Raw genomic sequence first — 16,901 nt, 5'->3', positions numbered from 1 at the left:
TCGACTGGAAGAGGAGCAACCGGGACTAGAACCGGTGCCCATATGGGATGCCAGCACCGCAGGCGGAGAATTAACCAAGTGAGCCACAGCACCGGCCAGAAATACTTTTTTTCTTCCAGCTCCTGGAAAACAGTCTCTGTCTTGTCTGTTGGAGTATTAACTCTTGAAAAATAAATAAAAATCTTTTCTCATAATCAAACCACTAAATACTGATGCCTCCTTTTCTCTCCAGTCCTCATTGCTTACTTCATATCTTGCATTAATTTCAAAGGCTTTGCCTTCAGATATGACCTCCCAATCAGCTCACTGCCACTAAAGTCTCTGCTCCCTCTCTTTGTGCCTTTTCATAGGCCTCCATGTACTGATCTGCATACTTAAAGGGCCCTCCAAAGACGACTGAATGAAATGAATGCACACAGATTGGAATCAATATGCAGTATTGACTGTATTTACTAACTAATGGGATTTAATTCCTCTCTTGGTTACCAGGATGATAAAGTGACTTTGCCTGCTGCTGAAGGGGTTAATCTGCTTAAAACTTCCCCATCATGTCGGCTGAAAATAGCCAATCACCTGGAGCATCCCCTCCCACCACTTCCCATCATTCCACACAGATTTTGTCTTCAGAGGAAGAGGAGGTTGAAGCAGTAGTAGATGAAGAGAACTTGCAGGATGCCTCTCCATCTCCAGAAGAAGAAGAGTCTTTCGAGGAGGAAGAGTATCTGCAGGAGGATGAATACCTATATGAGGAAAAGTATCTGGAAAGAAAGGACTACCTGTATGGAAGATACCTGCAAGAGGGTGAGTATCTAGACGAGAGGAAGTACTTGGAGAAAGGGAACTATGTGTAAGGCCCAGGGCAAAGAACAAACCGAAGATGTAGCCAAAGCTCAAATTCCCAGCCCTGTCCATGGTGCTGACAGGTGCACACAGACTCATTACTGACCAAGTTCTGTTCACAGCTACAACAGCCACGCCCCAAAGCAAGGAACCCACAGAGCAGTCAGGGAGACCTCATGAGCATAAAGTACCTGTTTATAATAATTAGTAATAATAGCAGTAATAATTTATTTCTCCCTTTTCCATATTCATAAGTAGTACATGTTCATTGTGGATGTTTCAGAAGCTATATGAGAAGTCTTTAAAAACTTCATGAAAAATGCAGATTATGAAAATTGTATACATTGATTTCAATTTTTTTGCATTAAAATGGCCCTTTTTTATTTATTTGAAAGGCAGAGCAACAGAAGGAGAAAAAATGAGACACACAGAGCAAAAGATCTTCTGTTTGCTGGTTTTCTCCCCAAATAGCCCAATGGCTATGGCTGGGCCAGACCAAAGCCAAGAGCCTAGAACTCCTTCCAAGTCTCCCACATGGGTGAAGGGGATCCAAGTAGTTGAGCCATCTTCTGCTGCTTTCCCAGGCACATTAACAGGGGAGCTGGATTGGAAGTAGAGCAGCCACGATTCAAACAGTGCTCATATGAGAGGCTAGCATCACAGGCATTGACTTATCTCACTGTACCACAACACTGGCCCCTAAAATCAGCTTATTTTTGAAGTAGTCTCATATAAGCAAAAAGAAGAAAGCAAAAGTACTATCACTCAGAGATGATAATTTCTTTTCACAGTTTGGCTATATCCTCCTCAGACATATATATTATAATACATATGCAAATATCAAACTTTATATAGTATTTGCAGTCTGCTTTTTAAGGTACATTTATTTATGTAAAGGGAATTCAAAAAGTTCATGGAAAAGTTGAATTAAAAGATAAGTTTATTTTGGGGCAAAATTTTGAAATCCATGCATAGATTTTTCATAATACATATATCCATAAACCTTCTGAAAACCCTCTAGTAAATTTATATAATATATATACAATTTGTGTACTTACATGAAAATGTGTCAGATTTCATACTTACTGTTATTAAATTTTCTACAAAATATTTCAGTGGCTCCATCATCACGTTGTATGATACTGAATAACTATAATATTTTAATCAATCTGCTATCATTGATATTTTATTGCCTCTAATTTGGTATTGCTCTACAAAAAGCACTTTGGTGAACATCCATGTGACTAAGTTTCTTTCAGTGGTCAATACTTGTTTCCTGGAATACATTCCTACAACCTGTTGTGAGGTCAGTAGTCACAAATTCGCTTCTTGGGGTGCCCATTTGGCCCCCCAGAAGAAATCTTCCTCTGCAGTGAGTATTTGACTTTGAAATGCTTGTTCTCATCCTAGGGCTGACATTTTTCCAATACTATTTCTGCAGTTGGCAATGTTTCCTTAATTTGGGTTTTATTATTTGGCAGCAGCCTCCGTGTGCTGTCTGCTAGCAACGGCTCATGTACGTTCTACTCGTCTGCCTATGGGGTGTCTTCCCTCGATGTCGTGTCTTCATGGCCAGATCCAGCTAAGTACAGAGATTTGAAAACCCAGGCCACCTGCATCATCTTACTGTTGACCTAGAAGTATAACTAAACTACTTTTCTAGATCCAATTCTGCTCCCAACAGAGGCATCCCAGGCACTTTGGATTTCTACATCCCTAAAAGTCTGAATACACACAACCTATATCCTGAGCACTGGGTGGGCTCAGCAGCCATGCAAGTGTTTTTACCTTTATGTCCCCTTCTGTCAAGTCAGATGTGCCATCCTCCACTCCTACTCCCTTTGTGGAAGTGTGGTTGTTGAATTGAAGAGAAAATTCCTCTATCACTGGGAAACTTTCCTGTGTGACTCTACCATTAAGCTCCCTCTTGGAATCCTAATATCCCTACTTTTCAAATACCAAGTGTAGTTCTAATACTGAAAAATAGCATTCAGGGCTTTTCTCTAGCACAGTATGAATCAAATATTCTTAACATGTCCCTCTCTGCGCTAGATCTTTGTAAATATATTACCCACTAGAGTAGGACAAATGCAGTGCTGTCAAGTGAATGGAACTGTGTATAAAGCAAAAGCTTTGAAAATAAATGCCCCTGCTAGAAAAAAATTGGAGGGACGCTGAAAAAAAATGGCAGGGGAATGCTAAAATGCCTTTAAGGGCATGTGAAAGAATGTCTTAGTCTATGAAAATACAAGGTACCAAGCCAGATTGTACAAAACAGGTTAAGAAGGGGTTTACAGCAGAATCCTCAGCCTTTCAAAAGAATTTAAATCACAGTTTTTCTTTATGTAGAATAGTCTCCTAATCCAAAGGTATTAGGAGACATAAATTTGTTTGCCTTTTGTGTTGTTACCTCAGTGCCTAACACGACTGGCCTGCTAACCCACTGCAGATGCTCCCGTAAGTGCAAACTGAATCGAGTGATCAGTCACTCACAACGCCAGGCACATGTGCACGCTCGCTCGCTCTCTCTCTCTCTCTCTCTCTCTCTCTCTCTCACACACACACACACACACACACACACAGTTTTCTAAATAACCTTATGAATTAATTGACATTTGCAAAGTGAGCTCAGAGCTGACAAATAGGCTTCCGTCTGTCTTTCTGATGGATTAATTACTAGAGGTTAGTGGTAGAGCAGTATGTTGAGGATGCCAAGGCCTCATTTGGGCTCATCATAAAAGAATGCTGTGAGCAACTAGTGATGTCTGCCCCAGGATGAGCAGCAGAGCGGAGGAGGGACATGAGTGCCATTTGTTCGTCCTTCTGGTAGCAGCTAGGAGTCTGCACATACGGCACATTTTTCTTGCTCTCTCAGGAGCCTTGGCCTGGCTTGCACACCAGCTCTCTCCCACTTCCTAGTTACATGAGCTCGAAAAAAATCACTGAATCTCCCTCTGTCTTGGTTTTCTTCGCAGTAAATTAGGAATAGCAACAGACCTACCTAGAATGTTTGTGAGGACTAAAGGGGTTAAATCATAGACAGCATTGAGAGCTATGCCAGGCACACAGCATGTTAAGGCTATATACGTGTTAACTATGATTAGTATGCCATTGTGTTATCTGTTATTACTCTACCGCCATTGACCACAGTCTCGAGGCCTCATCTCCTCCCTTGTGTGAAGCAGACATAACAAACAAATATGAGAAGTGCCACGAAGTGGGATGAGAGAGGGGTCTGCACTTTCTGCCCTTTTGTTCCACACAAAGGTCACCTGCTCAGGTCCCCATTGCCCTGGACAAATCAAGTTAGGCCAGAAACACCTTCACCTTTCTCTCTTCCTTAAAGGGATGATTTGCCCCCATTGTCCGTAGGAGAAATCCAGTAAAATCAGATGGCTAACTTTAATGTAAGTGCTCATCCATTGCCCCTGGAGTCACAGCTAGCTGAGACTCATATCTGGCTGCCCTTCCAGGGAGACTTAGAACATGGTATAATGGCCTGGTGTGGAAATCTGAAGACTTCACACATAGTGGGGCCCGTGACCAACCCTGGGCGTGTCCCTTGCCATCACTGGGACTCTGTTCCCCAGGGGCAGGGACCCCCATCTTTACAGTGTGGCAGTGATGAGAAAGTGAAGTGACATATCCGAAAGAGCTTTGGAAGCTCTCCTACACCATGAATTGTAAGGTGTAAAAATGCTATTCTGATCTCACAGAAAGGAAGGTGCTAGAAGGAGTAGAAGCTACATTGCTCCCCCACTGCCACAGAACATCCTATCCGGTGGCATTGCACCACAATGAGACTCCTTTGAGTTTTTTATTTTTTAATAAACATTTATCTATCTATTTATTTATTTATTTTAAAGGTAGAGTTACAGAGAGGCAGAGGCAGATGCAGAGAGAGAGGAGGCTTCCATGTGCTGGTTCACTCCCTAAACTGGTTCACTCCCAGCAACAGCCAGGCTTGGGCCAGATGGAAGTCAGGAACCAGGAGCTTCATCTGGGTCCCCTACATGGTGCAGGGGCCCAAGCACTTGGGTCATCTTCTACTGCTGTCCCGGGTGCATTAGCAAGGAGCTGGATCGGAAGTAGAGCAGAGCTAGAACCAGCATCCATATGGGATGTTGGCGCTGCAGGCAGAGGGGTTTAACCTGCTATACCACGGTGCCAGCCCCTCCTTTGCTTTTTTAGAACCCAAGACCTTTCCAATGGTGAATCCTGCTCTGTGGCAAATAATGTCATAGAGACATCACGTTTATTGATTTTGATCCACAGTGTTTTCACCTAATGGATGCTGATGCACACGGTGCTCTGGACTGGATTTTCTTCACCCTTGCTAGCCCCTCTTCAGCAGCTTTGAATGCTGTTTGGACTAAATACTGTGATTCAGTTACCATTTCCAGTTGAGCATTGGTGCCCCTACTACCATTTCCAGGGAACCTAGCAATTTTGTGTACATAAGAAGAAAGATGTGAGAGATATTCATAAGGCATGGATGGCAGAGCCAGCCCACTGTTCATGCTGGGAGAGTCACAGTTTGTGACGGTTCGGGGGATGCTGAGCCCCAGGGCCACGCATCTGCAGCCTCCCTTGTGCTCCAGCTTCATGTTCTGCACGTCTTGTGCAGAGAAGGTCAGGAACACCATTGAATGGGGCAAGGTGTGGAGACTGCAGATTTCACAATCTCCGTCTCCTTTACCTCTCCCTACCATTACCTCTCTTGCCCCCACTTCACAGATGCAGAACCTGGAGTTGGACAGAGGAGGTGTGACCGGTCCAAGGCCTCAGGCAACAACAGGAAGAGCCAGCAGGGCCTCCCCGCCTTTCTCTTCTCTGCTTGCCACTTCTTGCTTTCCCCTCCTCCTTCTTCCTTTCAGCCTTTGTTTCAGCTTTTTCTTGACTTGTGTGCACACTTTATTTTTAGAAGAGTGACATTAAAGCAACAAAATCTATTCTTATTCTTTTCAAAAATCAAAATTTGTAAAGTGAAACATCAACCAATGTCTTCACAAGCAAATGTAAACAAAACTAATTCTGATTTGAGTGATTTTTTTTTGTTCTCTCCTCTGCCTCTACTTTAGCATGTTTGGTAGCTTTAGTCTGTTTGTGGCATTTGTCTCGTGTTTACTATTTAAACCTGCTTTGTATACAAGTCTGTATTTTAAAGATTTATTTACTTATTTGAAAGTCAGTGTTACTGGGGGGCGGGGGGGAGAGCTAGCTTCTGGGTCACTCTCCAAGTGGCCACAATGGCCAGGGCTGAGCCAGGCCAAAGCCAAGAGCTTCATCCAGGTCTCCTACATGGGTGGCAGGGGTCCAAACCCTAGCCCATCCTCTGCTGCTTTTCTCAGGTCATTAGCAGGCAGCTGGCTCAGAAGTGGAACAGCTGAGACACAAACTGTCACCCATATAGGACGTTGGTGTCACAGGTGGTAGCTTCACCAGTTCTAACACAAAACGGGGAACCTGTGTTTTACTTTTGTAACTTAATGTTGAAACTTCACCATTTGCTCATGTTGCTTAATTTTTGCAGACCCCATCTTAGTAGCCAAGAAATGTTCATCAAGAATTTTCTGTGCATGGGAGTAATGGATAAGATTAAATGTTAAATGCTTAAGTTTCAAATTCAAAATTTCTGATTCACATTTGTTGACATTCCAGTGCCAGTGCAGTTTTAAGTAGAAAGAAAGAGGCTTTATTTATTTATTTATTTATTTATTGACCAATATTGTCTTTCTGTTTGTTTTTCCAATAGAATTCAAGACGATGTTTCCACCACAAACCACACAGACTCTTGATGCAAGGTAATCATTTTCTCTGGGGCAAATCAAATGGAAGTTCACACTTGGGGGCGATGTTTCAGGATCTTTAGAGACCTCACACAGGGAGTGTGTGGCAGGGAGGTGAGGGTGTGGACAGCAGGTCCCCTGAGGAAGGAGGGCTGAGTGGGGGCTTCTTGAGGTCAGGGCCCTGCTCACGTCTGCCATTCAGCTGCTCACAGAGGAGGGACAGATGCCAACAAGAGGACAGGGACACCTGATTCTAGGGAGACTGGCCTCACCCAGAAGAGGCAGCAAAGTGCTCACAAGCAGCGTTGTCTGGGGAACAGGTGAATGAATGCCCAAGAAGGGAATAGGCTCAGCACACTTGCAGGCATGCAGTGACTGTTGGCCAAACTGCTGGTGCAGAGCGTGGCCCCTGCCAGACTGCCCGTAAAAGAGCCAGGGAGTTCGTGCCTTCATGCCTTCCGGGTGCTGAGCTCTGCAGAAGCCAGTGCAGGGGCTCACAGCTTCTGACCCACGGTCCTTGTCCTTGCACCTCCCCAATGTTCCACTGTGGGGAGGGGGTGTTCATGTTATCCCCTGATGAAGTGGGTTGACACTAGATTTCAAGAAAGCACAAAAGGCCAGTTGAGCTACAGTGAGAAGCAGGAATGAAATCTTGGCTTTTCTGAGTACAGAAGCCCCAAGTAGAACTTGAAGGCACAGCACTCCTATACAGGCTCCCTGTGGGCTTGGCCAGGCAGCCCACCCTGCTCTGCACCAGGCCCCCCAGTCCACACTGTGCACCCCAGAGGCCCAGCGAGGGGGATCTGATAGGCAGCTCCCTTTCTAAATGGGATGCACATACAGAGAGGCTTTTCAAAGACCCCTTCACTTCAGCTACTGACACCCCAAAATCACACTGAGCAACTTGACAGGGAATGGGCATGACCACCATGGGGAACAGAGCCCAGAGTCAGATGTCCAAAGTCAGCGTCTGCACTCTTCCACAACACACACTTCTCTCCTTGTGCCTCACTTTCCTCACCTGTAAAATGGGGAGAGGCTGTGGTGAGGGTTACATGAGCACTAACCCACAGGAAGCTCTTAGAGCAATGGCCAGCACCCACAACACCCAGCAAGTGCTACACGTCGGTGTCATTCTCCACGCCACTCCCAACAAGCCACATGTGCCTAGAGCACAAGCATGCTTTCAACAGCTCTGCTCCAAACACACACACACACACACACACACACCTGTCTAATCCCTTATTCACATTCCAGCACTGAGGGTGTTCCCAGGCCCCTGCACAGAGCCGTGAGGATCAGGACGGCCTGGGGGCCTTACCAGTGTCCATGTGCTCATTGGCCTTGGGTCCCCAGGGGCCAGATCTGGACCTCAGTGCACTCAGACAGGTCCTGGATTTTCCTCACACACAGGAGTTGAGAGACTGAACCCTCCCTAAATACCTTTAGACAAGAAGGGTCACAATGGGGTGTGTGTGTGTGTGTGTGTGTGTGCAGGCAGAGTTTGGGAAAGGGGAGTGAATACAAGTCAAGCATCTCATTGGGTCCCTTATAAAGAGGAAGGGCACCTGCTACCTCAGGGGCAGAGCTGCTCCCCCGCCCACTTCCTCATGCCTGCCAAAGTTGCCCTTCCTCACTCCACAGAGGCTTCAAAAACAGGCCTGGAACAGAACTCTGCTGGGATCCAGGATCTAACGAGCTTCCCCTCGCCCCCTCTCCCTTTTGGATGGCGCATGAAGCTGATGGATAGCTCAGATAGACCAGAATCCTGGTCTGAATTCCTGGAGCCAAGGCCACAGCAGAGCCCTAATGAGCACCCCTGTAGGCCTTGCAATGTCCCAGCCCAGGGCAGATGCATGGGGGCAGAGTTGGAAATGACTGAGTGCCAACATCAACTCAAGGATAGCCTCCACTGTTGGTCAGGCAGCTGTGGCTTTGCAGAGTCCTCTCAGGGGGGCCTGCATGGCCTCTTGGCATCCCAGTGGGCGTCTGGTGAGTGAGGCGGGACAAGCATTGCTCCATCAGGCCTGGAGCAGGACAAAAGGTGACATCTGCCCAGGGAGCTCACCTGGGTTCACTTGATCTTGCCCCTGTGGTCACTTGACCTGGGACACAAGCATCTTTCCAGTGGTGACGCAGGGAACACAGCTGCTCTGCCCTAGCCCACAGGGCCACCACAGACCTGGCCTTCCCACAGGTCCCTCAGGCGGTGTCTGCAGGGCCTGCCTGTCACTGCGCTAGACATGGAAGGGAACCATTTCCCCCAGTGCCACCTGGTAGGACCAGCAGCAGCTTTCCCCAACTTCCAGATGCCACCTCCCTCCCCGTCTGTGCATCGGGAACCCTGGCCCAGATAGGGATCAGTTCTGACTTCCCCTAAAAGAGCAAGATATTACCACTACAGCTCAAGAGCAAGCCAGAGCTCATATCATGTCACATCAAAGTCCATGTTCTTTCCACCAACCAGTCACCACCCACTGATATGTTGGGTACAGTCTCTGCCAGCTGGGCCAGTTTACTCCAAATGACTGCAGGGCCCTAAGCCCCCAGGAGACCCCTCTCACTCCTTTGAATTAGTTTCTTGGCTCCAGTTAGAAGGCAGAGATTCCTAAGAAAGGACACAGTGTAGTTGGCTGTGTTGGGACCATACGTCTTGATCCAAAAGTTAGCAGACAGCAGGGCCAGTGTCCTGCCATCAGAAATTATGGAAAATGCTGTGGACCTTGGCAGCGTTTGTGACGGGCTAGCCATAGTGACAGACCTCACCATTTGATTTCAAACTGCTATGGCATCCACTTGGGAATTTTTTCCAATCAACTGTGAGACAGGAAGGGCCACTGGAATGAGTAGGATCATGAGCCAGGAAGAAAGGGGAGTGTTCTGGAACATTCCACTGTCAGTTATGGACGTCAGGTCGGGTGGTCCTTGAAGGCATCCACAGATCCTTTCATTTAAAAATAAAAGATTTATTTATTTATTTGAAAGGCAGAGTTACATAGAAAGGGGGAGAGAAATTTTCCATCTACTGTATTACTCCTTAGATGGCTGCAACAAGCAGGCCAAAGCCAGGAGCCAGGAGCTTTAACTGGGTCTTTCATGTGAGTGTCAGGGGTCCAAACACTGGGGCCATCCTCTCCTGCCTTTCCTGGACCACCAACAGGGAAAGTGGAGCACTCAGGACTCGAACTGGTGCCCACGTGAGATGCCGGCAGTGTTGAAGGCAGCAGCTTTACCTGCTACACCACAACACTGACTCCAATTCTTTCTTGTTTTAATCAGGCAGTAGTTGGCCGTCCAGGGTAGCACATGGGCCTATTTCCCATGATCCACAAACTGGTCCCTGCTAACCCTGTGGCCTCTGCCCATCTGGGACTAGGAAACAGCTCAACTGCAAGAGTTGAGCTCCCTGTGTGCCATACAGCTGGGTTCTTGACCTGGCCTCTGATGGAAAGTGACCAGACTTTGTCCTCCCCTCTCCTAGGAGCTCCCCCATGATGGCCACGCATTCCCCTGTTCAAGTTGCCTTCAAGTCTCCTCCTTCCACCTCTGAGGTTACCACCGAGTCTTACACTTACTCATTTCCTTCCTCCTCCATGAGAGACCAGGACAGTCAGACGGAATGGACATATGAGAAAAAATTGGGTAAGAGAAGCTGCCCCCTGCTGGCCACCATGCAGCCAGGCTCTCTGCAGGCTGGGGTGCGGAACAAGGAAGTTCTTGCCACACTGCCTTGTGAGAAATACCGGGCTTGAATATTGCCTCTCATGCTAATGATGTTAGGCTGCTTGGTGGGCCATCTGAAAGTATACTTTGCGTAAGATATTAGCAGCCAAGTGCAAAAACAGACGTTGTTTTCCACCTTCCCAAGCCTCTTCCCGGGCTCCTATCTTGGTCTCCCTGTTCTTGTTGTATGTGAACACAGGCATTATTTCCTTCGGGGATGCTGGCCATTTCCTTCCCAGGTTACAGACTGGTTCCCTGGGGGTCACAGACCTTCTGCAATCATGCGGACGACGGCACATGGGCCCAGGCCACCTCCGACTGCTCAGTATGCAGCAGGTCACAGCCACCCCTGCTTCAGAACCAGCCCAAACCATCCGGACCCTGAGCTTTCACAGCCACTACTGAGAGACCCCAGGAGAAGGTTTGGCAAGATTGCATTGAGGATCCTAATTCCCTGCCCAATTAAGCCCAAAGGCCCTTCACCCTAGAGCTCCTGGTTATGGAAGCCTGAACATCATTTATTATTTATTATTAATCATTTAAATCCAGCCCAGGTGGGATCAATCGATCACTGATTCGCAGGCTTGTTTCCCATCTGCAATCGTGGCAGCAGTAAATTAGATGCCCCCCTCGCCTCACCTCCCTGCTGCTGTCCATGCCTGCCACAGTTTGTAGCTCAAATGTGGCTCAGCGAAATTAGGCATCAGAAACCCTGAAAGAGGGGATAGAGAGATGGAAGACGGGCCCACACCAGCTAGCACATGATGGAGAGTTTTATAGGCTCAGTCGGTTCATTTGGGACTTGTGTTAGCATGTGGACCCTCACAGAGCCCCAAGAAGTAGAACCATCACAGAGTCCATGAGCATGACAGCTGGGAGGAGCCTGAGCCTCCACCTAAGTACTCACAAGCAAAGTCCTGAACGTCATTTACTGGGTAAACGTGCCAGGGCTAAGCCCGAAGAGATGCGGGAGAGGAGAAAGGAGACAGGGGAAGGCAGGGGAGTGGGAGGGAAGGAGCTCAACTCCTTTCAAACCCCTGTGGGCCCACCCCCAGAAAGAAGCCCTGCTAAGTGGTTCTTTTACGTGCCATGTTAAACCGCCATCATGTTGGTCTTTAAACTTAACCTACACAGCCAGTCGTGTCTGTTTCTATCTTGGTTGTGAGCATCGTGTATCTTTAATGCTGTATCTGGGCACGTCTCTTTCCAATACTGAGTTCCTTAAAGTCAGCATACATAGAGTGTTTAGTAACAGTCTCACCACCCGCAGTCATTGTCCGCTGATCAACACTGTGATGGCAGTGGCCCGAGTCCAGGGTGGGCACTGTGTTGAAGCTTCCAATTTAGGCTCAGTGAGAACACTCTAGGTGCCTTGCAGGTACCTGTGGCAACAGTCATTATAGCAGAGATTCAAACACAAGAATTCATGGACATTTCTTTCCCCTCTGCCCATGAGTTACAATCTGTCTTCCCGGAGAGCACTTGTACTGTCAATGGAATGAGCGAGTGTGCCCAAGACTGACACTGCATGGGTAGCCCCAGCAGCGCTCTGGGACCCTGACCTTGCCAAACGCAAGGGGAATATTCACAGGCCAGCTGGCTGAGCCGGCTGCCAAGAAAGCCTGGAAAGGAACCGTCCGACCTCCCCAAAGGCAGCCTCCTGGGGTCTAGAACTCGAACCCCATGACCCAGGCTGAAAAACAGAAGGCCGCCGGCGGGCGGGCCGCTGTGCTTCCTGCCAAGCTGTCCCTGTGCTCCTTCTGAACTAGTCCCTGTCCTCGGCTCCACTGCCAAAGTCCCGAGGGAGCTGGGGAGAACTGCGGAGGAACACCCACCTCCCTGAGCTCCGTCTCCAACACAGACTGCTCAGGGCTGGAGGAGGCAGGACAGTGGGAGACTTCCTCGGCGGCAAAGAGAGGCAGGAGGGTGCGGCAGCTCCAGGAAGGCAGAGGAGCTCAAAGCCAAGTTGGACGCAGGGCTAACACTCGTGCGGGAGGAGAAAGCCGGGCCTTCTACGGCCGGAGGACAAATACTAAAGATACCCATGCGTGGCCTTTTAAAAAAAAAAAGGCCAGGCAGAAGCCGCTCATCCACCTGTTGGAGAAACACAGGCAACCACAGCAAAGTAGTGCCAAGGGCTGCAGGTGAGGAGCCGAGGGCCAGCAGGGACCAGTGGAGGTGACAGCAGGCGTGGGACTCCTGCTGCAGGGGGCCAGGACTGCGTGTCCCATCACAGAGCGCTTGTACAGAGGCGGGTTCCGGCCCTCATCTGGATTCCCGCCTGAATGGGCCTGGAATCTGCATTCTTAACAAGAGCCCAGAGATTTCCCGGGCACAGAAATGCTACAGAAAGCAACCAACCTTTAGTTTAGGAGGAACTTCCAAGATGCTCGGCTCTTGTTTCTTTAAAAAAAAAAAATTTTTTTTTATTTTGCATTATGGGAATGTTAAACCCCAATAGATCAGCAACAGTGTTTTCCATGGAACAACCCTTCTGCGGAGATAGAACTTTGAACCAAATATGGCAGAAAACACCCAGATAAATCCTTGAAACCTGCTACTCCAGGGGGTGACAGGTCTGACATGGGAAGAATGCTAAAGGCACAGGAAGGATCTCATGGTCTGAAGGAGGAGGTGTTCAGGAGGACCAGAAAGACTATTTATTTATACCTTCACGGGCCTATCTATCCAGGCTCAGAGCAGGGTTATAAAGTAAATAGACCAGAAAGTCTAACCCCAAGCATTATATCCATGCTTGTAGAAATCCTCAAGATTTAGTGCCTGGCCCAGAGTAAGCACCTATAAATATTTATTAAATACTTGTGAAATTGTTGTTGAACACTCATCTGATTCAGTATCTGATCACGGCGACAAAAGGGCATATCCTGCTCCCAAGAACCTGTCTGGGTAGGAAGGAGGCTGTAGATTACAAATATGTGCATGTATAGAGCCTGTGTGTGTACAAACATGCATGAGGCTAAACAGAGAGGGGAGAAGTGGTGCTTCAAGCCCCCTCACCCAGTAGAAAGGAGGGTTAGGAAATCCCCAGAAATGCCAACTGGTATTTTTTTTTCCTGCAGTGGACTTGGAGTTTTGAAAGATCATGGGCAGAGGTTAAAACCCTGAGGGTGCTTCTAGTGATGAATGCAGGAAAATAGCTCCGCACTGTAAGAAGAGTGTCAAAACGCTGAATTCCAGGATAAACATGCTGACCAAAAAATGGTGCTTACAATAATGACATCACTAATTCAGTCAGCAACAAAAGACACAGGTTCTTTTAAAATATGACTGGAGCAAAAAGAGGATCAAGCCAGGCTGCTACTGTTTAGTACGAGTTGATGAATGATCCAGTTAAAGTCGGGTTTTTCAATTCTGTTTCATTCTCACTTCACTGTGAAGGAAAATTATCTTCAGACTGAAAAGGATACAACAAAATTAGGTAAGAAATAGTACAAATCAAAGACTGATGTAAAGATCAGAAGAGAATGGCAGCTTTTATCTCTTGACCTAAATAAAATATATCCCAGAATACAGAGAAAGAGAATAGCTTAATCATGTATTTCTGGATTTTGAGGAATTACAATAAATTAGACAAATACTGAGAGCAAAATGACCACAAGAAACCGGCAGAGATCAGTAAGAGAAATCATGTAACACTGGCTTTTACATCACTTTTGGACAAGGTTATTAGGGCAAGGAACTGTGGTAACCCCATAAGACCAAATTCCACAAGGCACTTCATTTCCAAAGGCTTTCAGATGTTCCCAGACCAGAGAGAGATGAGGCAGCTGCTAATGTAAGGTGATGGGACAATGACAGATTGGACACCATTGGAGATACTGTTTAAGGGATCAGAGTCAACTTGGCTTTCAGTGGACAGCCACAGGGCTCTGTCCCATGCAACGCTTTTATGATGGATTTTGGATGAAGATAAGAAAGTATATGTGTAGATGATCGGAAGTTTTAGGATGATGTGGACCATGTGATCAGAGTCTAAAATATTTTGACAGGCAGAAACACTGAACCAGAATGATGTCAGATACTGTTATTAGGCCCCAAAAAACAACAGGATGGAAAAGTACAGGTTGGGGAGGCAGGTTTTTGTTAGGTTCTTGATTCAACCACAAGCTCAATAAGTCAGTAGCATAACTGAATGGTTGGGAGAAAAGTTAATAGCACCAAATGTAATTAAAGAGCTATACAAAGGGGGATTAGTCCTGCTCTGGCCAGCCCTGGAAAGGTGCATTCAGTCTTGGGCATACACACTCCACAAGGGCTTAGAAGCAGGTTGACTGGGGCTCAAAGGAGAGGCTGGGGGTATGCACACCAAAAGCCATTGATGCAAAAGGGGATGATGTTAAGTCTGGAAAGTACACTGTCTTTAAAAATTTCACCATCTGCTACTCAAGACGGAGACCTGACTCTTGCCATCTAGAATGGGGAACCACTAGAAATGATTCTTAACAGTGAGAGCTGTACTGTAGGAGGATGAGTCGGAGTTCCTTATCTGTAAGAGGTGCTCGGTCTGACACTGAAGGATTCACAGATGTGGCTGCTGTCAGGATCCTAAAGGCCTCTCATCACAACACCACAGGCCAGGCTCAAACGCTGACGCTCCCATAACCAGGTGGAGCAGGCTCGCCTCCACCTCCTTATCATGGGCCTTCTCCTCTTCTGCTATCAAGAATAGAAGGTAGGGTGTGCACATGTGCACACACACGTGTTTAGGAATAGGCAGGAGATGGGGGTGGGGGAAGCAAAAAGGGGCAGGGATCACAAAATTCCAGAAGACATAAGCAAGGCTACCAAAGAACTAACAGAAGTTCTAAAAAAAAAAAAAAAAAAAAAAAAAAAAAAAAAAAAAAGCATAGGTGCTTCCCAGTGCACATCTCAATGGCTCTGTGCAAGAAAGCCCCATATTTCTCAACCAGCCCCCATTCCCCATCTCTTGGGGAATCCTCAGCAACAGAATACCAGAGACTCCCATGTGCTACAGTGACAGGGAGATCCCACTGTGGGTCTACATGGTCTTGGAGCCACTTGGCTTAAAGATGTCATGGGCAGAAGGAATGTCTCTAAAACAATCTCCCTGAGCCCAGTCATCCTGATGGTCCTGGGGACCCAAACTAACCGCAGTGCTACCAGAGGGCTACATTTCCTGACCACTGATGTGTTGCAGACCTAGAGTAAGACACCAAAGCCTAGAGCTGGAGCAGGAGGAGGAGGAGGGACGGGGGAGCATCCAATATAGGCCCCACTGTCAGTTCTTCCAATGTGATGATCCGCCTTGGTGCCAAGAAAGAACCTCAGACCCTAGGTACCCCATAGGCACCCACTGAGAAGTGTAAGGTTTCAATCATTAATGGCCACCCTCGTCTATCTTTTAACAGTAACATCTTTAATATCAAAATTAAAAGCGGACAAAGAGACCTCAATGCTAACTTCCCTGGAGTCTGATACAGAAGGTATAATTTAAGATGATTTCAAATGTATTTATTTATTATAGATACACAGATGGAGAGAGATCTCCCAACATGCTGGTTCACTTCCCCAAGAATGGGCCAGGTAGAAGCCAGGAGCCAGGAACTTGTTCCAGTCTCCCACATGGGTGGCAGGGATCCAAGTATATGAGCCATTACCTGCTGCTTCCCAGCGTGTGCATGATCAGGAAGCTGGAATCCGAGACAGAGGCAGGAATTGAACTCTAGCACTCCCATATGGGATGCTGTGCCAAAGCATCACCATGATGATGATTTTAAACGAACTACAGAAGTTACTAATCTATCCATGAGAAAGCAAGAAGCACAGAAAGAGCATGCCCCCAGCCAAGGAGAGCCCAGTATTTTTGGACTGTTTCATATGTGGGAGCTTTAGTTCAGGCCAATGGCCAAGACATTGTTTCTGGAACTCAATGTCAAAGCTCAAAGGTCACGGGGCCAGTGCCATGGCACAGTAGGTTAATCCTCAACCTGCAGCGCCGGCATCCCATAGGGCACCGGTTCTAGTCCCTGCTGCTCCTCTTCCAATCCAGCTCTCTGCTATGGCCTAGAAAAGCAGTACAAGATGGCCCAAGTCCTTGGGCCCCTGCACCCACATGGGGGACCAGGAAGAAGCACCTGGCTCCTGGCTTCAGATTGGTGCAGCTCTGGCCGTCGCAGACATCTGGGGAGTGAACCAATAGAAGGAAGACCTTTCTCTCTCTCTCTCTCTCTCTCTCTCTCTCTCTCTCTCTCTCTCTCTGTCTCTAACTCTACCACTCAAATAAATAAATTTTAAAAATTAAAAAAAAAAAAAAGCTCAAAGGTCAGGCAAGAAAGAAATAAAGCACCAAGTGCCTCAGCTTCTTGAAAGTGAGGGAATATCTACCATGGAGTTAGAAGGGAGGGTAACAGGTCATCTACGCTCTGCTCAGCCAGCATAAGCACATGCACTGTACACCTACTGCACCTGGGACTCGATATCAAGATGTACAACACCATCTCAGCCCCTCCCCGCTTGGTGGGCAGGGAGAAACATACACAGGACAAAATATACACAAGGTGGGGGGGG

General features: G+C 47.3%; 1 protein-coding gene across 1 annotated transcript in view; it reads left to right on the top strand.

Annotated features, from left to right (window-relative positions):
- Positions 1-548: 548 nt before the first annotated feature.
- Positions 549-16,901, top strand: part of ERICH6B (glutamate rich 6B) — a 48,882-nt gene continuing 32,529 nt past the window's right edge. The window contains exons 1-4 of the mRNA XM_062195168.1: positions 549-847; positions 5,442-5,605; positions 6,596-6,644; positions 10,111-10,271. Of these exons, the coding sequence (XP_062051152.1) occupies positions 549-847; positions 5,442-5,605; positions 6,596-6,644; positions 10,111-10,271 (673 nt within the window). The remainder of the gene's footprint in view (positions 848-5,441; positions 5,606-6,595; positions 6,645-10,110; positions 10,272-16,901) is intronic.

Source organism: Lepus europaeus, chromosome 6, assembly GCF_033115175.1.
Source record: "Lepus europaeus isolate LE1 chromosome 6, mLepTim1.pri, whole genome shotgun sequence".
Taxonomy (NCBI): Eukaryota; Metazoa; Chordata; class Mammalia; order Lagomorpha; family Leporidae; genus Lepus; species Lepus europaeus.
Note: the sequence above shows the minus strand (reverse complement) of the source record. Positions and strands in the feature narration are given on the sequence as shown.